General features: G+C 44.5%; 1 protein-coding gene across 1 annotated transcript in view; it reads right to left on the bottom strand.

Moving 5' to 3' along the window:
• nrxn2a (neurexin 2a) overlaps positions 1 to 27,979 on the bottom strand; it is a 381,645-nt gene that overhangs the window by 223,797 nt on the left and 129,869 nt on the right. The window contains 7 exon segments of the mRNA XM_046317726.1: positions 446 to 636; positions 2,599 to 2,980; positions 3,184 to 3,303; positions 14,272 to 14,298; positions 18,882 to 19,085; positions 21,136 to 21,519; positions 22,210 to 22,651. Of these exon segments, the coding sequence (XP_046173682.1) occupies positions 446 to 636; positions 2,599 to 2,980; positions 3,184 to 3,303; positions 14,272 to 14,298; positions 18,882 to 19,085; positions 21,136 to 21,519; positions 22,210 to 22,651 (1,750 nt within the window).

Raw genomic sequence — 27,979 nt, 5'->3', positions numbered from 1 at the left:
CAACATCTCTGTAGATACCAGAAAATAGCTGTGCAGAAACACTCCCCATCCAACCTGACAGAGCTTGAGAGGATCCGCAGGGAAGAATGGGAGAAACTCCCCAAATACAGGTGTGCCAAGCTTGTAGCATCATACCCAAGAAGACTTGAGGCTATAATCTCTGCCAAAGGTGCTTCAACAAAGTACTGAGTAATTGGTCTGTATACATAAGTAAATGTGATTATTATAATTTGAAAAAATAAATTAGCAACATTTTCTAAAAAACTGTTTTTGCTTTGTCATTATGGGGTATTGTGTGTAGATAGAGGAGGGAAAAAAACTATTCAATCAATTTTAGAATAAGGCTGTAACGTCAATGGGTCTGAATACTTTCCGAATGCTCTGTACACCCAGCAGGAGTACCATGGCTGGGGACAGTTTTGAGGAGTGGTAGCGTATACCATACCTTTGAGGTCCAGGTTACGGGCTCCGTTGTAGTGCTGGGTGACGGTGCGGGAGTCGGTCTTGAGGATGTGCACGTTGTTGTCATCCCGGGACACCACCACGTTGTGCCACTGATTGTCGTTGAGAGGCTTCTCAGAGTTGCCCTTCATGAGTGATGGTCCGTTACCCAGGTCAAACACATAATGGATGTACCTACAACACAACATTACATCGTGCACAAGTCAATTTACACAATGACTAAAAGATACTGTATCTAGGTACATATTAAAATGTAAAGGACATCTACAATTGATAGGGACGATATTGCAACATCCTGTCCTTTTGAAATGCAGATTCAATGCATAATATAATATATTAACAGAAACATCATCAGAGGAAGTGTAGTACCAGCAGCACTGAGAGATATGACAGTTCTCTCTTCAGCCCATGGATCCAGTATTGCTGTGTGCCGCTGCCTAAAGGCTCCACAGCTTAGACTCCTGCTGACTAATTGTTTCCTGTGTGACAGTATTTCTGGGCAAAACTGGACCGCGGTTTAAACATCTGTGGGATTATTGTTCGCTCTTTCACTCTTACTCGCTCTATCCGTCTGGTTTCACTAAAACATTCTGAATACATTCCTTCATGTGGCTCCGGTTGACAGAATCAAAGTATTCCATATAACATCAAATAACTTGTTGAGCAAGAGAACAGGGGAACAGTGGTAGGCAGCTGTGCTATTGTTAATCTATCCCACACACACAGCATGGTCACAGCACCTAACAAAATATGTTGAACACAATCTTTAAATAATGATAATAATCCAACCCATTGGAATATGAGGTGGAGATGTACCCCTTCCTGGCCACCCCAACACACCACTCCCCCTTTTACCAGCTCCACCATGATGAAGTCACTGCTGTCTTTACCCCAACACACCACTCCCCCTTTTACCAGCTCCACCATGATGAAGTCACTGCTGTCTTTACCCCAACACACCACTCCCCCTTTTACCAGCTCCACCATGATGAAGTCACTGCTGTCTTTACCCCAACACACCACTCCCCCTTTTACCAGCTCCACCATGATGAAGTCACTGCTGTCTTTACCCCAACACACCACTCCCCTTTTACCAGCTCCACCATGATGAAGTCACTGCTGTCTTTACCCCAACACACCACTCCCCCTTTTACCAGCTCCACCATGATGAAGTCACTGCTGTCTTTACCCCAACACACCACTCCCCTTTTACCAGCTCCACCATGATGAAGTCACTGCTGTCTTTACCCCAACACACCACTCCCCTTTTACCAGCTCCACCATGATGAAGTCACTGCTGTCTTTACCCCAACACACCACTCCCCTTTTACCAGCTCCACCATGATGAAGTCACTGCTGTCTTTACCCCAACACACCACTACCCCAACCCCCTTTTACCAGCTCCACCATGATGAAGTCACTGCTGTCTTTACCCCAACACACCACTCCCCCTTTTACCAGCTCCACCATGATGAAGTCACTGCTGTCTTTACCCCAACACACCACTCCCCCTTTTACCAGCTCCACCATGATGAAGTCACTGCTGTCTTTACCCCAACACACCACTCCCCCTTTTACCAGCTCCACCATGATGAAGTCAGCTCCTTTTACCAGCTGATGAAGTCACTGCTGTCTTTACCCCAACACACCACTCCCCCTTTTACCAGCTCCACCATGATGAAGTCACTGCTGTCTTTACCCCAACACACCACTCACCCTTTGACCAGCTCCACCATGATGAAGTCACTGCTGTCTTTACCCCAACACACCACTCCCCCTTTGACCAGCTCCACCATGATGAAGTCACTGTCGTCTTTACCCCAACACACCACTCCCCCTTTGACCAGCTCCACCATGATGAAGTCACTGCTGTCTTTACCCCAACACACCACTCCCCCTTTGACCAGCTCCACCATGATGAAGTCACTGCTGTCTTTACCCCAACACACCACTCACCCTTTGACCAGCTCCACCATGATGAAGTCACTGCAGTCTTTACCCCAACACACCACTCACCCTTTGACCAGCTCCACCATGATGAAGTCACTGCTGTCTTTACCCCAACACACCACTCACCCTTTGACCAGCTCCACCATGATGAAGTCACTGCCGTCGTTACCCCAACACACCACTCACCCTTTGACCAGCTCCACCATGATGAAGTCACTGCCGTCTCCAGAGTTGAAGAGGAGCAGGCCGTCGGGGGAGGTGGTCTTGAACTGGAAGAAGAGGTGCATGGAGGCGTAGGCCTGCAGGGTAGAGAAGGCTAGGTAGCTGGCCCGGCTGTGGAAGGTCACAGGGTCAGCCACGATGCGGCGCATGCCGAAGCGAGCGTTGAGTTCGCAGTAGGAGATGTCTCCGTTCTTACACTGGTCCAGGTAGGGCACGCCATTGAAGGAGAGGGCCTGCAGGTGCCCTATGAAGTTGGTTGGCACCACAGAGATGAATCGTCTCTCTGTCATGATGCCAGTCTCAATGTTGTGGAACTCCAGGTGGGTGTGGGCACCGGCCATATTGCCTGGGGTAGAGTAAAGACATGATGATCGGCATAATATATATATTTAGCAGACACTTCTATCTAAAGCGACTTACAGTGGAGCACCATGCTCTACCGCCTGAGCTACAGAGGATCACAAACGGAACGTGAAATGTTTTAGTGTATTACTATGAGGATCACAGTTTCCCTTCATCTCATGGTTTGACTCTGCTCTCCCCTCCTACCTTCCACAGTCACATTGTCCACAGAGAGCTGCAGGTTCTTCCCAAGACGTACCACCTTCACTGAGTGCCACTCATTGTCGTTCAGCTTCTGTCCTGCTAACAGCATCTCTGGGCCTTTACCTGAGGAAAGGAAAGGAGGAAGTCACCCGCAGAGCACAGTAATAAAGCATATCCCTCTTTCCAAGAGATCCCTGAATAAAATACACTTCCTGGTTAGAACACATTAACACACTATATCACTCATAAGCACGCAAACACCTGCAACCTGGAAATGCCATTGAGTGAGGGCAGTACTGTATGTAAAGAAAAACTACACAACCTCTCTCTCCTACGCTTACTTGCACAATCCTTACCGATGTTGTCAAAGAGAAATTCCTGTAACCTATGAAATCTCGAGTAAGAAACGCAGTTCAGAATGTAAGAGCTCTGTCAATGTTTGTGTAAACAAAGTGTTGGATTGAGTTGACAGTGCTTATTACACAACTGTACTGTACTCATCACAAGTGCCAAAAAAGGAAAACCAGCCACGTCACAAAACACTGACGTCTTGCTTCCAGAGAAATTACACACTTTCTTTGCATGCTTTGAGGATAATACAGTGCCACAGACACAGCCCGCTACCAAGGACTGTGGGCTCTCCTTCTCCGTGTCCAATGTGAGTAAGACATTTAAACGTGTTAACACTCACAAGGCTGCCGGCCCTGACGGCATCTCTAGCCGCGTCCCCAGAGCATGCACAGACCAGCTGGCTGGTTTGTTTATGAACATATTCAATTTCTCCCTATCCCAGTCTGCTGTCCCCACATGCTTCAAGATGGCCACCATTGTTCCTGTAACCAAGAATGCAAAGGTAACTGAACTAAACGACTATCGCCCCGTAGCACTCACTTCTGTCATCATGAAGTGCTTTGAGAAACTAGTCAAGGATCATATCACCTCCACCTTACCCGTCACTAGTCCCACTTAAATTAGCTTACCACCCCAATAGGTCCACAGACAAAGCAATTGCCATCACACTGCACACTGACCTATCCCAAGAAGAATAGGAAAATAACCTCTCACACAACATCAACAAAACAAAGGAGATGATCGTGGACTTCAGGAAACAGCAGAGGGAGCACCCCCCCCCCATCGACGGGACAGCAGTGGAGAAGGGGAAAAGTAAAGTTTCTCAGCGTACACATCACTGACTAACTGAAATGGTCCACACACAAAGACAGTGTGGTGAAGAAGGCGCAACAGCACCTCTTCAACCTCAGGAGGCTGAAGAAATGTGTCTTGTCACCTAAAATCCTCACAAACTTTTACAGATGCACAATTGAGTGCATCTTGTTGGCTGTATCACTGCCTGGTACGGCAACTGCAACACCCACAACCGCAAAGCTCTCCAGAGGGTGGTGAGGTCTGCACTCTTTGGTCTTGGCCATAGTGGAGTTTGGAGTGTGACTGTTTGAGGTTGTGGACAGGTGTCTTTTATACTGATAACAAGTTCAAACAGGTGCCATTAATACAGGTAACGAGTGGAGGACAGAGGAGCCTCTTAAAGAAGAAGTTACAGGTCTGTGAAACCCAGAAATCTTGCTTGTTTGTAGGTGACCAAATACTTATTTTCCACCATAATTTGCAAATAAATTCATTAAAAATCCTACAATATGATTTTCTGGATTTTTCTTCTCATTTTGTCTGTGTACCTATGATGAAAATTACAGTCCTCTCTCATCTTTTTTTAGTGGGAGAACTTGCACAATTGGTGGCTGACGAAATACTTTTTTGCCCCACTGTATATACTGTATTATATACTATCTATTGCATCTTAGCCTATGCCGCTCTGTCATTGCTCATCCATATATTTATATATTCTTATTCCATTCCTTTACTTAGATGTGTGTGTATTAGGTATGTGTTGAGGAATCTTTGGATATTACTTGTTAGATATTGCTGCGCTGTCGAAATTAGAAGCACATGCATTTTGCTACACTCACAATAACATCTGCTAACCATGTGTATGTGACCAATAAAATGTTATTTTATTTTAAATGTTTAATTAATATCCACTGGTATATGACTCAAATCCCGTCTCCTCTATATGAAATGGTATATCAACTCTTTAGACAACCAGCTAACAACATGTGTAGTATCCAGAGGCTTGGCCGGTGGATAGAGTTTTATAGCTCCAGGATTTCTGCTAAATCCTCTGCTTTTTCCCCCAGCTCTCAAGGTTTGATTTGAAAATAGGTCACAATGCGGAAGCTTTGCCACTGCAGCACAGTCAACCCCGATTATTGGCTATGCAACAGGCCGACACAGCAATTCAAAGGAGTTCTGACATGGCTTGGAAAGCTAATTGGCCATGCCTAAGCCAGACGGCCTCCAGGGGTTTGTCTGTCTAATTAACATCAGGGTGTATGACAATAACAGAGAGAGGACACTGGCTGGCTGCTACTGGGACACTGCTACTGGGACGCTGCAGCTGATGATATGAATTGGTTTCCAAGTACTTCACTATTTCCTCCTCTGGGAGAGAGAGGCCACTGGCTTCTGCCGTTTTACAGCAGAGCAAGTGTGTCGGCAGGGGGCAACAGTCTAGACCAACTACAAAGTTATCTGACACAGTAGCTATGGCACATAACACTGTGTTGTAACTCTGGGTGTCACAGGAACACATTAGTGTGACTGTCATGAGGCAGGGGGATTTCTCTCTCCATGTTCACACCCGCAGACCATTTTTGCCCAACCTTCATATATAATGAGTCATAAATCTTTCAGGAAGTGGTTATGTCTTCCTACTCTTGCGTGATGGCTGACCTAAGAACGATGTACAAACAAAAGGAGGCAGTCACACCAGCTCGAAGGAAAAGGTTGAACTCTGACCCGTCAGGAGACACGAACGAGGTCATGTTGTGTGTATAACAAAGGTTTCCTTGGTTCAACATCCCATGATGTTCAACATCCCATCCCTCTCAGAAAAACATTCTTAATACACAGGCAAATGATAAAGTATTGACTTTTATCCCTACTCTTAAATACATTTGAAATGACGACTTGGATCAACTTGGAGGAGAACGAGAATTGTCTTGCAGGAGGGTGAGAGGAGAGAAGGCATGACAAAGAGTTGTCGGTCTTGGACTGAAACAGAAGTCACGGAAAAACATGGAACGCTGACAGGGACTGAAGAAAAATGGACAGACTTACACCTTTGTGAAAAACGAATGGCCCACGAGAGTGGCGTTTTGGACACCTGCAACACAAAGCTGACTGCTCCAATAGAGGTCGCTACAACACTGTATATATAAATAATATGACATTTGAAATGGCTTTATTCTTTTGAAACTTCTGTATGTGTAATGTTTACTGTTAATTTTTGTTGTTTATATCACTTTTGTATGTTATCCACCTCACTTGCTTTGGCAATGTTAACACATGTTTCCCATGCCAATAAAGCCCCTTGAATTGGTACCGACGCGGGTCAAGGAGAGACAAAGAGAAAGAAAGGACCTGACCAGTGACTCAGTAAATATGACAGCATTCTCTGTGTTTCATCCTTGACAAGTCGGCATTGCTTTATCAACCATAATCTTTGTGTTTATTTTAATTGTGTGTTTCTTAGGATAATAATAAATTATGTCTTTATAAAGAAATTTGGTTCTCTTGTTTTGACAAATACTGGCTTTAATACAATTAAAGACTTTACGTTTCCTTTCAAATTGTTGATACAAGACTTTATGAATGTAGGCTAAACTACTAATTTGATTTTCAAGTAAATTGTTCCCCTTGAATAAAAACAATTACTGGTGCCCTTATGCAATGTTATTAATTTAGAACAGCAGGCAAATTAATTAACTAAGTCACCAATTATAACCAATTATTAGACTACTAAAGTCCCTACAACCGGTACATTGTCATCTTATAACATAAAATTCAGCTTTAAGTACTATTGACATGTTTGATTACAGTATCCTAACCCTAACCCTAACCCCAACCCTAACCCTAATCCTAACCCTAACCCTAACCCTAACCCTCATCCTAACCCTAACCCTAACCCTAACCCTAACGCTAACCCTAATCCTAATCCTAACCCTAACCCTAACCCTAACCCTAACGCTAACCCTAATCCTAACCCTAACCCTAACCCTAACCCTAACCCTCATCCTAACCCTAACCCTAACCCTAACCCTAACGCTAATCCTAATCCTAACCCTAACCCTAACCCTAACCCAACAATGACATCTAATCTTAGAAACGGTGAGGCATGGGGCAGAGCGGTGCTTTTTGAATATGAAACTTTGTTACAATTGTAAAACAACAATATACTGTCAATCTCTTTTCAGACCATTATATCAGCATGTCTATTATTCCCAAATAACCTTCAGATCTTAGTATGGAACCCCGGTCATGTTCCTCTTTATTGACTGTGGGTTTATGTCCTACAAAACCCACGTTCACCTACTAAATCAACACAACAGTCTACTTTACTGAGCAGTTGGAGGGAGGTACAGACAAATCTTTACAGAGCGGAGGAGATGGGACTATTCATCTGAAGGGAACTGTGTTAAAGCAGTGTTGGTCTGGTCTCCGAGGAGGGCTCCCCTGCAATCTAATAATGGAGCCTCAGCCCAAACACCTACTCTGTGGGTCAGTGGAGAGGATTTCTGCCAGGATCAAGCACATACACATTTTAGAGGAGTTTGCAAGCAAGTGTTGCAAGGGCTGTTTAGTGGTGTGCTGAACAGTAAGAATGCTGGTGTGTCAGAAAGCACAGAAATCACTAGATATCCACAATGAAGTGAAGTGCTTTTTTATGTCTACACACCCAAGCTGGAGATTGCGACCTATCCCCTCCATTCCCAACACACTTGTAGCCTAAGTCAAGTATTTCTCATTGTTGTTTTTCTAATATAGACCAATATCTCAAATACTATTTAAAATATCTAAATTGATTTCACATACATTTCAAAGTAAGTATTCAGATATATATAAAAAATACAATATCGGAATGTATTAGCATGTATTTGAAAATGCAAAATTACACTGACTCAAATACACTCCCATGAATTTAACCCAGGTATTTGAAAATAGTATTTGATAATAGTTTCAAATAGTAGGCTATTTTTAGGAAATACTTGTAAAAATACTTTTAAATACTTCCAATGATTCACATCATTTGAAAATATTCAAATACACAGAAAAACAAGTATTTAGATATCACATACTTGTGTATTTGAAGCCAGGTCTGATTCACAGCACAGTTTAATATTACGTTACATGATTTTAGTTCATTCGCTATTATGGGGAGTTGTTTATCAAGCAAACATTGTTTCTGTGGTCATTTCCTGGATTTGATCTGCTGTTTGATTGCCTGAATTAGTCATTGCTTTATGTCATTTCATTTTGATACCGTTGTTTGTTTGGTCTTGGTGTTGCGGTGATTACTGGTTGGTCCTGTGTTCTGCTGTGCTTCCTAGGGTGCGCGCAAATATGTGCAATTATTTGAAGGCTCATGCAGTGTGCGCTCCACTCCCTCCAGTTGTGTTTTGGTTTGGAGTTTTTTGGCTTGTGCATATAATTGAATAAAGTTGATTCGAGTACTCAAGGCACACTTAACCAGCATGGCTCTGCAGCGATATGCCATCCCATCTGGTCTGTGCTTAGTGGGACTATCATTTGTTTTCAACAGGACAATGACACAACACACCTCCAGGCTGTGTAAGGGCTATTTTGATTAAGAAGGATATTGATGGAGTGCTGCTTCAGATTACCTGGCCTCCACGATCACCTGACCTCAACCCAATTGAGATGGTTTGGGAGTCGGACCGCAGAGTGAAGGAAAAGCAGCCAACAAGTGCTCAGCATATGTGGAAACTCCTTCAAGACGGTTGGAAAAGCATTCCAGGTGAAGCTGGTTGAGAGAATGCCAAGAGCGTGCAAAGCTGTCATCAAGGAAAAGGGTGGCTACTTTGAAGAATCTAAAATATATTTTGATTTGTTTAACACTTTTTTGGTTACTACATGATTCCATATCTGCTATTTCATAGTGTTGATGTCTTCACAACTATTCGACAATTTAGAAAATAGTAAAAATAAAGAAAAACCCTTGAATGAGTAGGTGTATTCAAACGTCTGACTGGTACGGTATGTAAATGTGATATTTCTGTATACATACATATATACATACATATACACACATTTTCAAACATAGTATAGACTAAGGAAAGGGCTGGTTTGCATAGTCAGTGAGAAGTAGTTTTCTCCACTCTGCTGACAAGGGTTTTTCCCCACTCATACAGTAATAAAGGCCTAGTGCACAAATTTGGTGGAAATAATATATATATATATATATATATTATTTAAAAACAAAATATCAGGGGGTGCTGCAGCACCCTCAGCAACCCCTACTTCCCACTATGGAAAACTAGTACATCTCTCCTCACCATTCTGCTCTCTAAAGAATAGATGATTCCATATGTGTTATTTCATAGTCTTGATGTCTTCACTATTATTCACAATGTAGAAAATAGTAAAAATAGAGAAAAACCCTTGAATGAGTGTCCAAACTTTTGACTGGCACTATATGTTGAAATGATGTTTATCTTCCATTGATTAACTACTAGCCATGCTTAAGACATGGTTAATAGCTGTTGAGAATGCTATATTATGGTGTTTGGCCAGTTTCTATCTTTTTTTATTGAGTGTAATTAGATTTGTCCGCCTAGATTGTGGGCCACATGGGTATGCTCCGAGGTGTGTCCATGGAGGAGATCCTATACACCTATACACCTGTGTGTAATTGTTGCTCTTATTTGCTAGTGTTTGAATGGGAGGCTGGTCAGAGCCTGGTCGACCCCAGCTGTGTCTTTTGGCAGGGATAGCTGCATAGGTTTGATATCCTTTCAGTGTTTCGTTTGTAAAAAACATTTAAAAAATATTTTAGGCAACTTTAATTTTGTGTCACCTATTAGTAAACCAACACCAGATTTGGCACATGTAAGTTTGCCTTCTGCATTGAACATGCCCTAAAGACCGTGAAACACACCACTCCTTTCACACAGATGCACAATTATATCTAAACTTTTCACACAAAAATCCCATTGACATAAATACACAATTTACACCAGACTTTGAATAAGGCACAGTTTAGATAAATTTGTTTTTAAAATGTCGATTATTAAAGGAAAATGAATGCACATAGTTATTCTCAACATTACAGAAAATGACATGTCCCTGTGCAGCATTGTGAGGATGATTCTGTCTTGATATACTGCAGGCATAGTTGAGACTTTGAACATGCAAGCTATTGATGCAAATAAAAACATGCTAATTTTGTAAAACAAATGTATCCTTTTTAGATGAAAGTATACTTACGACAATAGGTAGTCCAACATTGGTTGGTCTACTCCATTAGAACTGGCACCGTGACAATATGTAGTCCAACATTGGTTGGTCTACTCCATTAGAACTGGCACCGTGACAATATGTAGTCCAACATTGGTTGGTCTACTCCATTAGAACTGGCACCGTGACAATATGTAGTCCAACATTGGTTGGTCTACTCCATTAGAACTGGCACCGTGACAATATGTAGTCCAACATTGGTTGGTCTACTCCATTAGAACTGGCACCGTGACAATATGTAGTCCAACATTGGTTGGTCTACTCCATTAGAACTGGCACCGTGACAATAGGTAGTCCAACATTGGTTGGTCTATTCCATTAGAACTGGCACCGTGACAATACGTAGTCCAACATTGGTTGGTCTACTCCATTAGAACTGGCACCGTGACAATACGTAGTCCAACATTGGTTGGTCTACTCCATTAGAACTGGCACCGTGACAATATGTAGTCCAACATTGGTTGGTCTACTCCATTAGAACTGGCACTGTGACAATACGTAGTCCAACATTGGTTGGTCTACTCCATTAGAACTGGCACCGTGACAATACGTAGTCCAACATTGGTTGGTCTACTCCATTAGAACTGGCACCGTGACAATATGTAGTCCAAAATTGGTTGGTCTATTCCATTAGAACTGGCACCGTGACAATATGTAGTCCAACATTGGTTGGTCTACTCCATTAGAACTGGCACTGTGACAATATGTAGTCCAACATTGGTTGGTCTACTCCATTAGAACTGGCACCGTGACAATATGTAGTCCAACATTGGTTGGTCTACTCCATTAGAACTGGCACCGTGACAATACGTAGTCCAACATTGGTTGGTCTACTCCATTAGAACTGGCACCGTGACAATACGTAGTCCAACATTGGTTGGTCTACTCCATTAGAACTGGCACCGTGACAATACGTAGTCCAACATTGGTTGGTCTACTCCATTAGAACTGGCACCGTGACAATACGTAGTCCAACATTGGTTGGTCTACTCCATTAGAACTGGCACCGTGACAATATGTAGTCCAACATTGGTTGGTCTACTCCATTAGAACTGGCACCTTGACAATATGTAGTCCAACATTGGTTGGTCTATTCCATTAGAACTGGCACCGTGACAATAGGTAGTCCAACATTGGTTGGTCTATTCCATTAGAACTGGCACCGTGACAATACGTAGTCCAACATTGGTTGGTCTACTCCATTAGAACTGGCACAATACGTAGTCCCATTGGTTGGACATTAGAACTACGTGTAGTCCAACATTGGTTGGTCTATTCCATTAGAACTGGCACAACATTGGTTGGTCTACTCCATTAGAACTGGCACTGTGACAATAGTAGTCCAACATTGGTTGGTCTACTCCATTAGAACTGGCACCGTGACAATATGTAGTCCAACATTGGTTGGTCTACTCCATTAGAACTGGCACTGTGACAATACGTAGTCCAACATTGGTTGGTCTACTCCATTAGAACTGGCACCGGCACAATACGTAGTCCAACATTGGTTGGTCTATTCCATTAGAACTGGCACCGTGTTTTGTGTGCTGTGTGTCTACTGTAACCACATTGCTCTCGATGACTATTCTCCTTGTGTTATGTACCTACTGTAACCACATTGCTCTCGATGACTATTCTCCTTGTGTTACTATGTACCTGACTGTAACCACATTGCTCTCGATGACTATTCTCCATTGTGTTATGTACCTACTGTAACCACATTGTCTATTCTCGTGACTATTCTCCTTGTGTTATGAACTATCTGACTGTAACCACATTGCTCTCAATGACTATTCTCCTTGTGTTATGTACCTACTGTAACCACATTGCTCTCGATGACTATTCTCCATTGAACTGTTATGTACCTACTGTAACCAACATTGTCTCTCCATTGAACTATTCTCCTTGTGTTATGTATCTACTGTAACCACATTGCTCTCGATGACTATTCTCCTTGTGTTATGTACCTACTGTAACCACATTGCTCTCGATGACTATTCTCCTTGTGTTATGTACCTACTGTAACCACATTGCTCTCGATGACTATTCTCCTTGTGTTATGTATCTACTGTAACCACATTGCTCTCGATGACTATTCTCCTTGTGTTATGTACCTACTGTAACCACATTGCTCTCGATGACTATTCTCCTTGTGTTATGTACCTACTGTAACCACATTGCTCTCGATGACTATTCTCCTTGTGTTATGTATCTACTGTAACCACATTGCTCTCAATGACTATTCTCCTTGTGTTATGTACCTACTGTAACCACATTGCTCTCGATGACTATTCTCCTTGTGTTATGTACCTACTGTAACCACATTGCTCTCGATGACTATTCTCCTTGTGTTATGTATCTACTGTAACCGCATTGCTCTCGATGACTATTCTCCTTCTGAAATATAAGATCTCTATTTACCTTAAAAATACGGTTTACTATATGCTACTGTAAACATGTTTGTGATACTAGTATGTTGTAGGTTGCAGACGCTGTGGCCTTATGGAGACAGTGCACCTTGGTGAGCAAATCAGGACCATGGACAGCTCCCCACCAGAATACCCTGCGGCAGAGTATACACCCCTCTATACACTGGCTGAGGCAATCAGCCTGAGACAACATGGTATGGGGAAAAGGTGGGAGCCATTATGACCTAGTCAGGTACCTGTGGTGTTTCTTATTTATGACTGTTACCACTGCCTATACTGTATACAACAGAGAACCTCCGCTTTGGGCCTACATTGGGCGACATCCACCCATACATTTTTCCCCCCTCCTGTTTTGTAAATTGTGCCGGTTCCTCTCTATGCTTACCTCCTAGCATAACTCCAATTATACGTTAAAATGGTGCTTGTAAGTGGTCAATTCACCGCATGTTTAAAATGCACAACAAGTTTTGGCCTAAAGAGAGGCTCTCCCAGATGGTCGAGGGCTCTAATTGACTATAATTTAGTTAAACTACTGGCACATTTTGTCTGTTTAAAGTCAATTAAGATTTTATTTTATTTTACTGCCATTAAACTTCAATCCATCTAAATTCATAGGACAATTATGCAGCAACATACTTAAGGTTGCTATTTAAGGTAAAACATTTACTCTGTACACAATCTGTTGTCACGGTCTCACCTGTATAACATTATTGAAGGAAAGTAGATGTAGAACAGATCTTCTGGCCCGTAGTAAAGAAGATTTATACCTGTACTGACCAACATAAAAAACTAAGTAGTTACATCTTTCCTTGAGTCCTAATAAAAAAGTCAATTGTAAGGACAACAGTTCAAATAGGTCACCCCCTCTCTCCGAAAGCCCAATGGTATATTGCCATCTGGTGGTAAAGTTACTGCTGGAAGTTAGTAGCAGAGACTGGGAGCTACTGCCACTGTCGTCTCTATGAAAAGCACTGAGTACCCATAAACAGATGGTCTTTTTCTGTTGTAAAGAACAAGGGATCATTTTGTTATTCTGAAATGTGTTGCTTAGAGGATGAGTTTACCAAAGGATGTTCAGCTTTATACAGTATTTGATACTTTCCTTACAGTCCCTTACATTTTCAAGACAACCATGTGAGTGTGGTACTTCATGGGGATAAATATTTGATATGGCTAGTGTTAAATTCATTTAACAGGATTAAAAGTAAAACAGTGAGGTATAGAATACAGTTGTTCTGAAGTAGAGTTAAACATGATAGGAGTAACTTACTGAGGTTACAGTCTATCCTGATACAATCTGGTGAGAGAGAGAGAGATGGTGAGATAAAAAAAAATATATATATAAGAAGATAAAGTAAAAATGTCACATCCTTCAAGGTACATTCTGCAGTTTCTTTAGACAGCGACCACCATCCGGGGACAAGCTCCAGAGTCAAAACCAGCCTTTTCCTCACCATTCAGCACCCACTAACATACGAGCTGAGGGAGGTCATGTTACACTCAGGAGAACCAGTAATGTGCAGTGCCTTAGGAAAGTATTCAGACCCCTTCCCCTTTCCACGTTACAGCCTTATTCTGAAATGCATTCCATTTCATCAATCTACACATAATACCCCATAATGGCAAAGTGAAAACAGGTTTTTATAAATGTTTGCAAATGTATTAAAAATAAAAAACTGAAATACCTTATTTACATAAGTATTCAGACCCTTTGCTATGAGACTTGAAATTGAGCTCAGGTGCACCCTGTTTCCATTGATCAACCTTGAGATGTTTCTACAATTTCATTGGAGTCCACCTGTGGTAAATTCAAATGATTGGACATAATTTAGAAAGGCACACATGTCTGTATAAGGTTCCACAGTTGACAGTACTATTCAGAACAAAAACCAAGCCATGAGGTCAAAGGAATTGTCCGTAGAGCTCTGAGACAGGATTGTACCAAAACATTTCTGCAGCATTGAAAGTCCCCAAGAACACAGTGGCCTCCATCATTCTTAAATGGAAGAAGTTTGGAACCACCAAGACTTCTTAGAGCTGGCCGCATGGCCAAACTAAGCAATCGGGGGAGAAGAGCCTTGATCAGGGAGATGACCAAGAACTCTATGGTCACTCTGACAGAGCTCTAGAGTTCCTCTGTGAAGATGGGAGAATCTTCCAGAAGGACAACCATCTCTGCAGCACTCCACGAATCAGGCCTTTATGGTAGAGTGGCCAGACGGAAGCCACTCCTCAGTAAAAAGCACATGACAGCCTGGTTGGAGTTTTCCAAAAGGCCCCTAAAGGATTCTCAGACCATGAGAATAAAGATGCTTTGCTCTGATGAAACCAAGATTGAACTCTTTGGCCTCTATGGCCATCCCTACGATGAAGCATGGTGGTGGCAGCATCATGCTGTGTGATGTTTTTCAGCGGCAGGGAATGGGAGACTAGTCAGGATCGAGGGAAAGATGAATGGAGTAAAGTACAGAGACATCCTTGATGAAGACCTGCTCCAGAGTGCTCAGGACCTCAGACTGGGGTGAAGGTTCACCTTCAACAGAACAATGACCCTTAGCACACAGCCAAGACAACGCAGGAGTGGCTTTGGTACAAGTCTCTGAATGTCCTTGAGTGGCCCAGCCAGAGCCCGGACTTGAACTTGAATCTCTGAAAGAACTGAAAATAGCTGTCCAGCGATGCTCCCCATCCAACATGACAGAGCTTTAGATAATCTGAAGAGAATAATGGGACAAACTCCCCAAAAGAGGTGTGTCAAGTTTGTAGCATCATACCCAAAAATACTTGAAGCTGTAATCACTGCCAAAGGTGTTCAACAAAGTACTGAGTAAAAGGTCTGAATACTTACAGTACCAGTCAAAGGTTTGGACACCTACTCATACAAGGATTTCAGAGACTGTGTGAATCAGGCCTTCATGATCGAATTGCTGCAAAGAAACCACTACTAAAGGACACCAATAATAAGAAGAGACATGTTTGGGCCAAGAAACACGAGCAATGGACATTAGACTGGTGGAAATCTGTCCTTTGGTCTGCTTGGTTCCAACCGCCATGTCTTTGTGAGACAGAGTAGGTGAACAAATGACATCTGCATGTGTGGTTCCCACTGTGAAGCATGGAGGAGGAGGCATGATGGTGTGGGTGTGTATTGCTGGTGACACTGTCAGTGAGTTATTTAGAATTCAAACACACTTAACCAGCATGGCTACCACAGCATTCTGCAGCGATACGCCATCCCATCTGGTTTGCGCTTAGTGGGACTATCATTTGTTTTCAACAGGGCAAAGACCCAGCACACCTCCAGGCTGTGTAAGGACTATTTTACCAAGAAGGAGAGTGATGGAGTGCTATATCAGATGACCAGGCCTCCACAATCACCCAACCTCAACCCAATTGAGATGGTTTGGGAGTCGGACCGTGCTCAGCATATGTGGAAACTCCTTCAAGACTGTTGGAAAAGCATTCTAGTTTAAGTTGGTTAAGAGAATGCCAAGAGGGTGCAAAGCAGTCATCAAGGCAAAGGGTGGCTACTCTATTTTGATTTGTTTAACACTTTTTTGGTGACTACGTGATTCCATAACACACACATTTACAAACATAGTATAGACTAAGGAAAGGGCTGGTTTGCATAGTCACAACCACACTGAAGGAGTGAGAAGTAGTTTTCTCCACTCTTCTGACAAGGGTTTTTCCCCACTCATACAGTAATAAAGGCGTAGTGCACAAATTTGGTGCAAATATATATATATATATATATATATATATATATATATATATATATATATATATATATATATATATATATATATTATTTAAAAACAAAATGTCAGGGGGTGCTGGAGCACCCTCAGCACCCCTACTTCACACTATGGAAAACTAGTACATCTCTCCTCACCATTCTGCTCTCTGAATAACAGAATAGCTACATAGTCATTATGGCTTACCATAACCTGCAATAAAGGCTACAGTATGTACTACTATATACTACTATGCTAGTGTGGCTGAGATGTGCTCTGGAGCTGTCAACCATCACAGAGCAGTGGATACAAACAGCCAAGGACCAGACTCACTACCTACAGACGTACTGGGCATGTTGTACACCATGACAATGTACAGTCAGTCAAAAGTTTGGACACACCTACTCATTCAAGGGTTTTTCTTTATTTGTACTATTTTCTACATTGTCAAATAATATTGAAGACATCAAAACTATGAAATAACACATATGGAATCACACCAAAACAGTGTTAAACAAATCAAAGTATATTTGAAGAATGTAAAATATGAAATATAATTGGATTTGTTTAACACTTTTTTGGTTACTACATCATTTCATATGTGTTATTTCATAGTTTTGACATCTACACTATTATTCTACAAGGTAGAACATTTCTGAAATAAAAAATGGAATGAGTAGGTGTGTCCAAACTCTTGACCGGTGCTGATGGTACAGTACTGTATGTTTTTAAGTGAGCTGGCCTCTCTGACTGTCTGTTCCTAGGACTGCAGACACACAGGCCGTTGAAGGGCTGAAAGGGTTGGGGGATGGATCAGCGACTGACCTAAGCATGGGTCAGAGAGATAGAGGGAGAGAGAGAGAGAGAGAGAGAGAGAGAGAGGAGAGAGAGAGAGAGAGGGAGAGGAGAGGGGAGAGACAGGGGAGAGAGAGAGAAGGAGGAGGAGAGGGAGAGAGAGAGAGGGAGGAGGAGAGGGAGAGAGACAGGGGAGAGAGATAGAAAGGGAGGAGGAGAGGGAGAGAGACAGGGAGGAGGAGAGAGAGAGAGGGAGAGAGGGAGAGAGGGAGAGGGAGAGAGACAGGGGAGAGAGAGAGAGGGAGGAGGAGAGGGAGAGAGACAGGGGAGAGAGATAGAGGGAGGAGGAGAGGGAGAGAGACAGGGAGGAGGAGAGAGAGAGAGAGAGGGAGGAGGAGAGGGAGAGAGACGGGGGAGAGAGAGAGAGGGAGGAGGAGAGGGAGAGAGACAGGGGAGAGAGAGATAGAGGAAGAGAGGAGAGAGAGAGAGAGGAGAGAGGGAGAGGAGAGGGGAGAGAGGGGGAGAGAGAGGGGGAGGAGGAGAGGGAGAGAGACAGGGGAGAGAGAGAGAGATGGAGGAGGAGAGGGAGAGAGACAGGGGAGAGAGAGAGAGGGAGGAGGAGAGGGAGAGAGACAGGGGAGAGAGAGATAGAGAGAGAGAGACAGGGGAGAGAGAGAGAGAGGGAGGAGGAGAGAGAGAGAGACAGGGGAGAGAGAGAGAGAGAGAGAGAGAGAGAGGGGGAGAGAGAGAGAGAGGGAGGAGGGCAGGGAGAGAGAGTTAGAGGGAGGAGGAGAGGGAGAGAGACAGGGGGGAGAGAGAGATGGAGGAAGAGAGACAGGGAGAGAGAGAGAGAGGAGAGGGAGGAGAGAGAGAGAGAGACAGGGAGAGAGAGAGAGGAGAGAGAGAGAGAGAGAGAGACAGGGGAGAGAGAGAGAGGAAGAGAGAGGGAGAGAGAGAGAGAGAGAGAGAGAGAGAGAGAGAGAGAGAGAGAGAGAGAGAGAGAGAGAGAGAGAGAGAGAGAGAGAGACAGGGGAGAGAGAGAGAGGGGAGAGAGAGAGAGAGAGAGAGAGAGAGAGAGAGAGAGAGAGAGAGAGAGAGAGAGAGAGAGAGAGAGAGGGAGGAGGGCAGGGAGAGAGATAGGGGAGAGAGAGAGAAAACACAGAGGAGATAGAGAGATGTACATAGATGTTGTGTATGATAGACAAAACACAGAGGAGATAGAGAGATGTACATAGATGATGTGTATGATAGAGAGAAGAGTAAGTAGAACAAGACCTCTCTCATTACATCACTTTCACTGAGAAGCCGAGAGCACTCAAAGGCCTAGAGTTAGTGTTATTAGCATTACCCAGGTTGACGGTGAGTTTGACCCGGCCCGCTTCCAGCTCCAGACGCAGGGTGTCAGCTGAGTCCTGGGAGGTGGTGGCCAACAGCAGCCCAAAGGCCCTCTGGGACATAAAGCGTAGCGCCACGTCCTCGGCCTCCGTGTGCATGCTGACTGGCAGTGTCACCTTCAGGTACATGCTGCCATCATAGCTCAGCACCGTGGCCTCTGTGTGTGATACCCAAAGATAGGGAAACAAGGTTAGTTCATGTTTTGGTCACAAATGTTCCCGTACAGCACAGAACAATTTCCTATACACTCAACACTGAATAAGCGCATGATTCAGAATAAATTAAGAATTCAATGTAAGATGTGATCATTGGTGAACCACATCTAACAGTGTTTTTCCATGTATGTATGTTGGTCAGTTTCCTCCAGGAACACTAGATGGCAGGAAAAGCCTGTAATACACCACACAGCTCTGTTAGGTGATGCCTCTCTAATCATCCTCTTCTCATAGATTTCTATTCAGGCCACAAATAGGATGAGGATTCCATTTATATCCCTCAATGATATCAGCCAAATGGCTTCACAATGGGGTTGCTCTCCTCTCTGTGAGAAAGATCTCTGTGGTAGATGCAGGGTGATTTAGACTTATGGAGAGCCCACCACAATACTGATGAATCACTGATACCCAGCAGTGTTTATTCCTCATGTACTGCCACTTCACTAACAGATCACTAATGAAGTGGGAAGTTACCCCTTGAGTTACCCCTACATTGTCTGTATGAAATATCTGAAAACCTTTAAAAAGTTTTGCGGTATCTTTTCAACCGGGAACAACATTCCCCATCCCTGTCACTTGCTCTCACCACTTTTACAGTTTCCCCAACCCGCTGTCCCTCTCTCTCACTGCTCTCACAGTTTCCCCAACCCACTGTCCCTCTTCTCACTGCTCTCACAGTTTCCCCAACCCCTGTCCCTCTCTCTCACTGCTCTCACAGTTTCCCCATCCCGCTGTCCCTCTCCCTCACAGTTTCCCCATCCCGCTGTCACTTGCTCTCACTGCTCTCTCACAGTTTCCCCAACCCACTGTCCCTCTCTCTCACTGCTCTCACAGTTTCCCCAACCCGCTGTCCCTCTCTCTCACTGCTCTCACAGTTTCCCCATCCCACTGTCCCTCTCCCTCACAGTTTCCCCATCCCGCTGTCACACGCTCTCACCACTTTCACAGTTTCCCCATCCCGCTGTCACTCGCTCTCACCACTTTCACAGTTTCCCCATCCCGCTGTCCCTCACCACTTTAACAGTTTCCCCAACCCGCTGTCCCTCGCTCTCACTGCTTTCACAGTTTACCCAACCCGCTGTCCCTCTCTCACCTCTGTCACAGTTTCCCCAACCCGCTGTCCCTCGCTCTCACTGCTCTCACAGTTTCCCCATCCCGCTGTCACTCGCTCTCACCACTTTCACAGTTTCCCCATCCCGCTGTCACTCGCTCTCACCACTTTCACAGTTTCCCCATCCCGCTGTCCCTCTCTCACCACTTTCACAGTTTCCCCAACCCGCTGTCCCTCTCTCACCACTTTCACAGTTTCCCCAACCCGCTGTCCCTCTCTCACCTCTGTCACAGTTTCCCCATCCCGCTCTCACTCACAGTTTCCCCAACTCTGTCCCTCTCTCACCACTTTCACAGTTTCCCCATCCCACTGTCCCTCGCTCTCACCACTTTCACAGTTTCCCCAATCCCGCTGTCCTCTCTCTCACCGCTCTCACAGTTTCCCCAACTGACTGTCCCCTCTCTCTCTCATCACTTTCACAGTTTCCCCAACCCACTGTCCCCCTCTCACCACTTTCACAGTTTCCCCAACCCACTGTCGCTCTCCCACCGCTTTCACAGTTTCCCCAACCCACTGTCCCTCTCTCACCGCTTTCACAGTTTCCCCAACCGACTGTCCCTCTCTCACTGCTCTCACAGTTTCCCCAACCCACTGTCCCTCCCTCTCACCACTTTCACAGTTTCCCCAACCCACTGTCCCTCTCTCACCGCTTTCACAGTTTCCCCAACCCACTGTCCCTCTCTCACCGCTTTCACAGTTTCCCCAACCCACTGTCCCTCTCTCACCGCTTTCACAGTTTCCCCAACCCACTGTCCCTCTCCCACCGCTTTCACAGTTTCCCCAACCCACTGTCCCCCTCTCACCACTTTCACAGTTTCCCCAACCCACTGTCCCCCTCTCACCACTTTCACAGTTTCACCAACCCACTGTCCCCCTCTCACCGCTCTCACAGTTGGGACCCAGGTAGCCCGTGCTGGTGCAATCACACACATGACGGTTCCAGCCCTCACGGCACTGCCCACCGTTGCCACAGACGTCTCTGCCACACCTGATGTGTGTTTCCCTGGTGCAGAAGCTGCTGACTCCAGAGGCACTCTGGATCTCTGCCAGTCTCCTCAGGTCCCGGCTCCGCCCATCCATAAACAGGTCCCGCATGCAGCCCACGTAGCCCAGGTTGAGGGGGGCCGTCCAGACTTCTGGGGGGAGGATGAGGCGCTGGCGTGCCTCGGGCAAACCCCCCAGGTACATATCGTCCTCCAGGTCTAAGATCTCATTGCCTTCATTCGCAGAGAATGGTGTGCTGCGGCTGTTCACCGAGATGGAGCCTGAAGGAAAAAACAGAGTGAGTCAACTAGTATCAAGGCTGTCTCACCTCACTGTATGTGTGTTTGAGAAAATGTGCAGGTGTGTGTGAGTAATGAGTGTTGGTGGAGGAGTGGGAAGATAAAGTGAGAGTGTGAGTTCCTGTGTTGCTATTGGAGGATGTGATAAACACAGTGGTTCAAGCTATTCATTGGGATATAACATCAAACAGAAGAGGACATCCACAAGTTATACCAGGTGTAAAACTGTGGAATGACTAATGAAGAAGAATGTCTCAGGTCTTTGTTATAGCATAATCCTAAACTGTAAGCAAACCGGCTGGAATCACTGGGCTCGGCTAATGAGGACAGACATTTCCCCACATGAGGTAGGTGACAGTATAATTGGCCACTTGCAAAATAGGTTAAGGCAATTTATGAAATGTCATACATAGATTATAACTGCTAAAAATAAGACTGTAATTAAAACTGGATATGCACACAGCATCTCTGACTGCAGCAAAGAAACATTAAAAGTAAGCTAAAATATGAGTGTCTCTATATAGTTATAGTGAATGTAATTTCACAAGCCAAAAACTTTGTCATCTCACTATGGGACATGCCCCCATTAGGCTCACTGGTTGAAGCCTTATTCAATCACACCTAACGGGCCAATCAGAGCTTATCAGAACCTTCATGTGTGCTTCCCCTCACCCTTACGCCCCTCCCTCTGGAAGTCCACGTGGCACCACTCCCCATCGTTGACCCTCTTGTTGCTGGCCTTCATCTTGATGCTGCCAGAGCCCATGTCCATCACCAGGTAGAGAAAGCCGTCCATTAGCTCCATGGCAAAGTAATGAGCCCTGGCCTGCCTGTCCGGCTGTCTGTCTAGGTCCTGCAGATGTCTGTCCCCGTGGCTGAACAGCAGCAGGCCGCTGGGCTCCGTGGTCCGGAAGTCAAAGGAGATGGAGCCGGTCTTCTTGGTGTTCCACCTGGGCAGGGTGAGGTAGGAGGTGGGCGTGTCGAAGGTGACTGGCTCCAGGGCCGCCACGTCCTCACAGCGGAAGGTCAGGTCACCGTGAACACTGACCTGAGGGTCTCGCTCTGCAGCCAGACGAGACAGCTCCAGTCTGAACTCATTGTTCTTGTAAACCACCTATAGGGACAGGAACAGGGGACAGGACTGTTACTGAGTGGGTGGCTGCGGAGAGACAAATTTCTGTCCTGTTATTGACCTCATTCCTCACTCTTTTCGATGATTGTACTCAATACCAAACCTTAAGATTCAAGCAACAATTTGTCATTCATTGAAACTGTTTCTATCTATGAAATGTGACAAAAGATTCCACTGTGTAATTGTATATATTTTCTTACAGTCAGACTTCAAACAACAACATACATAATGCCATTAATTATTACTAGACATCCACTCCAGACATTACAGAATACATGACTGAATAGATTACAGCATACATTACAGAATACATGACTGAATAGATTACAGAATACATTACAGAATACATGACTGAATAGATTACAGCATACATTACAGAACACATGACTGAATAGATTACAGAATACATTACAGAATACATGACTGAATAGATTACAGAATACATTACAGAATACATGACTGAATAGATTACAGAATACATTACAGACAGAATACATGACTGAATAGATTACAGAATACATTACAGAATACATTACAGACGAATACATGACTGAATAGATTACAGAATACATTACAGAATACATTACGGACAGAATACATGACTGAATACAAAACATCAGATCATAAATTGAATCTCCCTGCCAGCCTGTCTGTCTTCATGCCTGCCTGCCTGTCTGTCTTCATGCCTGCCTGCCTGTCTGTCTTCATGCTTGTCTTCATGCCTGCCTGTTTGTATTCATGCTTGCTTGCTTGCTTGCTTGCCTGTCTGTCTGTCTGTCTGTCTGTCTGTCTGTCTGTCTGTCTGTCTGTCTGTCTGTCTGTCTGTCTGTCTGTCTGTCTGTCTGTCTGTCTGTCTGTCTGCATGCCTGCCTGTCTGTCTTCATGCCTGCCTGTCTGTCTTCATGCCTGTCTGCCTGTCTGTCTTCATGCCTGTCTGCCTGTCTGTCTTCATGCCTGCCTGTCTGTCTTCATGCCTCTGTCTTCATGCCTGCCTGTCTGTCTTCATGCCTGCCTGCCTGTCTGTCTGTCTTCATGCCTGCCTGTCTGTCTTCATGCCTGCCTGCCTGTCTGTCTTCATGCCTGCCTGCCTGTCTGTCTTCATGCCTGCCTGCCTGTCTGTCTTCATGCCTGCCTGCCTGTCTGTCTTCATGCCTGCCTGTCTGTCTTCATCATGCCTGCCTGTCTGTCTTCATGCCTGCCTGTCTGTCTGTCTTCATGCCTGCCTGCCTGTCTGTCTTCATGCCTGCCTGCCTGCCTGTCTGTCTTCATGCCTGCCTGTCTGTCTTCATGCCTGCCTGCCTGTCTGTCTTCATGCCTGCCTGTCTGTCTTCATGCCTGCCTGTCTGTCTTCATGCCTGCCTGCCTGTCTGTCTTCATGCCTGCCTGTCTGTCTTCATGCCTGCCTGCCTGTCTGTCTTCATGCCTGCCTGCCTGTCTGTCTTCATGCCTGCCTGTCTGTCTTCATGCCTGCCTGCCTGTCTGTCTTCATGCCTGCCTGCCTGTCTTCATGCCTGTCTGTCTTCATGCCTGCCTGCCTGTCTGTCTTCATGCCTGCCTGCCTGTCTGTCTTCATGCCTGCCTGTCTGTCTTCATGCCTGCCTGCCTGTCTGTCTTCATGCCTGCCCTGTCTGTCTTCATGCCTGCCTGTCTGTCTTCATGCCTGCCTGCCTGTCTGTCTTCATGCCTGCCTGTCTGTCTTCATGCCTGCCTGTCTGTCTTCATGCCTGCCTGCCTGTCTGTCTTCATGCCTGCCTGTCTGTCTTCATGCCTGCCTGCCTGTCTGTCTTCATGCCTGCCTGTCTGTCTTCATGCCTGCCTGCCTGTCTGTCTTCATGCCTGCCTGTCTGTCTTCATGCCTGCCTGTCTGTCTGTCTTCATGCCTGCCTGTCTGTCTTCATGCCTGCCTGTCTGTCTTCATGCCTGCCTGCCTGTCTGTCTTCATGCCTGCCTGTCTGTCTTCATGCCTGCCTGCCTGCCTGCCTGTCTGTATTCATGCCTGCCTGCCTGCCTGTCTAAATGTTTTTTACCCCTCCACCACCACACTCTCTTTACGTTCTTTACAGCTTTTCTGCTACATATACATACATTTTACATATACATTTTACATGCACATTTTACATATAGTTGAAGTCAGAAGTTTACATACACCAAATACATTTCAACTCAGTTTTCCATAATTCTTGACATTTCATCCTAGTAAAAATCCCCTGTCTTATTTCAGTTAGGATCACCACTTTATTTTAAGAATGTGAAATATCAGAATAATAGTAGAGAGAATGATTTATTTCAGCTTTTATTTCTGACATCACATTCCCAGTGGGTCAGAAGAAATTCCTCCTGACAGAGCTGGTGTAACTGAGTTAGGTTTGTAGGCCTCCTTGCTCGCACACGCTTTTTCAGTTCTGCACAATCTTTCTATGGGATTGAGGGCAGGGCTTTGTGATGGCCACTCCAATACCTTGACTTTGTCGTCCTTAAGCCATAACTTTGGAAGTATGCTTGGGGTCATTGTCCATTTGGAAGACCCATTTGCAACCAAGCTTTAACTTCCTGACTGATGTCTTGAGATGTTGCTTCAATATATCCACATAATTATACTGCCTCATGATGCCATCTATTTTGTGAAGTGCACCAGTCCCTCCTGCAGCGAAGCACCCCCACAACATGATGCTGCCACCCCAGTGCTTCACAGTTTGGACGGTGTTCTTTGGCTTGCAAGCCTCCCCCGTTTTCCTCCAAACATAACGATGGTCATTATGGCCAAACAGTTATATTTTTGATTCATCAGACCAGAGGACATTTCTCCAAAAACTATGATCTTTGTCCCCATGTGCAGTTGCAAACCGTAGTCTGGCTTTTTTATGCCGGTTTTGGAGCAGTGGATTCTTCCTTGCTGATCGACTTTTCAGGTTATGTCGATATAGGACTTGTTTTACTGTGGATATAGATACTTTTGTACCTGTTTCCTCCAGCATCTTCACAAGGTCCTTTGCTGTTGTTCTGGGATTGTTTTGCACTTTTCACACCAAAGTACATTCATCTCTAGAAGACAGAACGCGTCTCCTTCCTGAACGGTATGACGGCTGCATGGTCCCTTGGTGTTTCTACTTACGTAATATTGTTTGTACCGATGAACGTGGTACCTTCAGGCATTTGGAAATTGCTCCCAAGGATGAACCAGACTTGTGGAGGTCTACATTTTTTTTCTGAGGTCTTGGCTGATTTCTTTTGATTTTCCCATTATGTTTAGCAAAAAGGTACTGAGTTTGAAGGTAGGCCTTGAAATACATCCACAGGTACACCGCCATGACATAATTTTCTGGAATTTTCTAAGCTGTTTAAAGGCACAGTCAACTTAGTGTATGTGAACGTCTGACCCACTGGAATTGTGATACAGTGAATTATAAGGGAAATAATCTGGCTGTAAACAATTGTTGGGAAAATTGCTTGTGTCATACACAAAGTAGATGTCCTAACTGATTTGCCAAAGCTATAGTTTGTCAACAAGACATTTGTGGAGTGGTTGAAAAATGAGTTTTAATGACTACAACCTAAGTTTATGTAAACTTCCAACTTCAACTGTACATTGTACTTTTATATAAAGCAGTCACATAACAATAATACTTTACCAAGCATCAGCTCTTTAATCCCACCCATCAGCCACTCTCATCCCATCCCACCTATCACCATAGACTTCAGCTCTTTAATCCCGCCCCTCAGCCACTCTCATCCCATCCCACCTATCACCATAGACATCAGCTCTTTAATCCCATCCCTCAGCCACTCTCAGCCCATCCACCTATCACCATAGACCACCCCTCGCCCAACACTGCTCATTGTAAGGTTCATTTTAAGTGCATGTTGTGTTTTTTTTAACAATCCTGCCTGCCTGCCTGCCTGCCTGCCTGCCTGCCTGCCTGCCTGCCTGTCTGTCTGTCTGTCTGTCTGTCTGTCTGTCTGTCTGTCTGTCTGTCTGTCTGTCTGCCTGCCTCTCTGTCTGTCTGTCTGTCTGTCTGTCTGTCTGTCTGTCTGTCTGTCTGTCTGTCTGTCTGTCTGTCTGCCTGCCTGCCTCTGTCTGTCTGTCTGTCTGTCTGTCTGTCTGTCTGTCTGTCTGTCTGTCTGTCTGTCTGTCTGTCTGTCTGTCTGTCACATGTACACTGTTCTTGTGTGCAGATGGAGGCAGTAGGCAGGCACAGCTGAACATGTTTTTCATTTTCACACCAACAGCACTTGCAGTCAAAAGCCGACTGACGCCCTGCTTCAGGGTGATAACTTTAGTGTCTCTCTGAATCAAAATACACGAGCAAGCAGCTTGGATTCACACGATACAATTACCAGTAATCGCCAGGCCAAAAAATACATCGCATGAGAAAAATAAGAAGTGAACCACAGTATGGAAAATGCAATTGTTGGAGAGTCAACTTCAGCCATAGGTGGGAAAAGTACAAAATAGTAAAAATGTCAGAATGACACTCAATACCTCGCTTTTTTGGTAGTATCAATCATACTGATACAGACTCCTGATGCCTGTTACAGCGTAACATTGTGTGATAGATATTGGAGGACTACGTAGTATCAGAGCTAGGAGGTTTCTTTGGGAATTACTGATACACTTACACTACAGTTCAAAAGTTTGTGGTCACTTAGAAATGTCCTTGTTTTTGAAAGAAAAGCACGTTTTTTTTGTCCATTAAAATAACATCAAATTGATCTGAAATACAGTGTAGACATTGTTAATGTTGTAAATTAGTATTGTTCTTGGAAATGGCTGATTTTTTATGGAATATCTACATAGGCGTACAGAGGCCCATTATCAGCAACGATCACTCCTGTGTTCCAATGGCACGTTGTGTTAGCTAATCCAAGTCTAACATTTTAAAAGGCAAATTGATCATTAGAAAACCCTTTGCAATTATGTTAGCACAGCTGAAGACTGTTGTGCTGATGAAAGAAGAAGCAAAACAACTGGCCTTCTTTAGACTAGTTGATTATCTGGAGCATCAGCATTTGTGGGTTCGATTACAGGTTCAAAATTAACTTTCTTCTGAAACTCGTCAGTCTATTCTTGTTCTGAGAAATGAAGGCTATTCCATGCAAGAAATTGCCAAGAAACTGACGATCTCGTACAACATACTCCCTTCACAGAACAGAGCAAACTGGCCCTAACCAGAATAGAAAGAGGAGTGGGAGGCCCCGGTGTACAACTGAGCAAGAGGACAAGTACATTAGAGTGTCTAGTTTGAGATGCAGAGATCTTACAAGTCCTCAACTGGCAGCTTCATTAAATAGCACCCGCAAAACACCAGTCTC

Source organism: Oncorhynchus gorbuscha, linkage group LG20, assembly GCF_021184085.1.
Source record: "Oncorhynchus gorbuscha isolate QuinsamMale2020 ecotype Even-year linkage group LG20, OgorEven_v1.0, whole genome shotgun sequence".
NCBI classification, from domain to species: domain Eukaryota; kingdom Metazoa; phylum Chordata; class Actinopteri; order Salmoniformes; family Salmonidae; genus Oncorhynchus; species Oncorhynchus gorbuscha.
The sequence above is the reverse complement of the archived record's forward strand: the minus strand, read 5'-3'. Positions and strand labels throughout refer to the sequence as shown.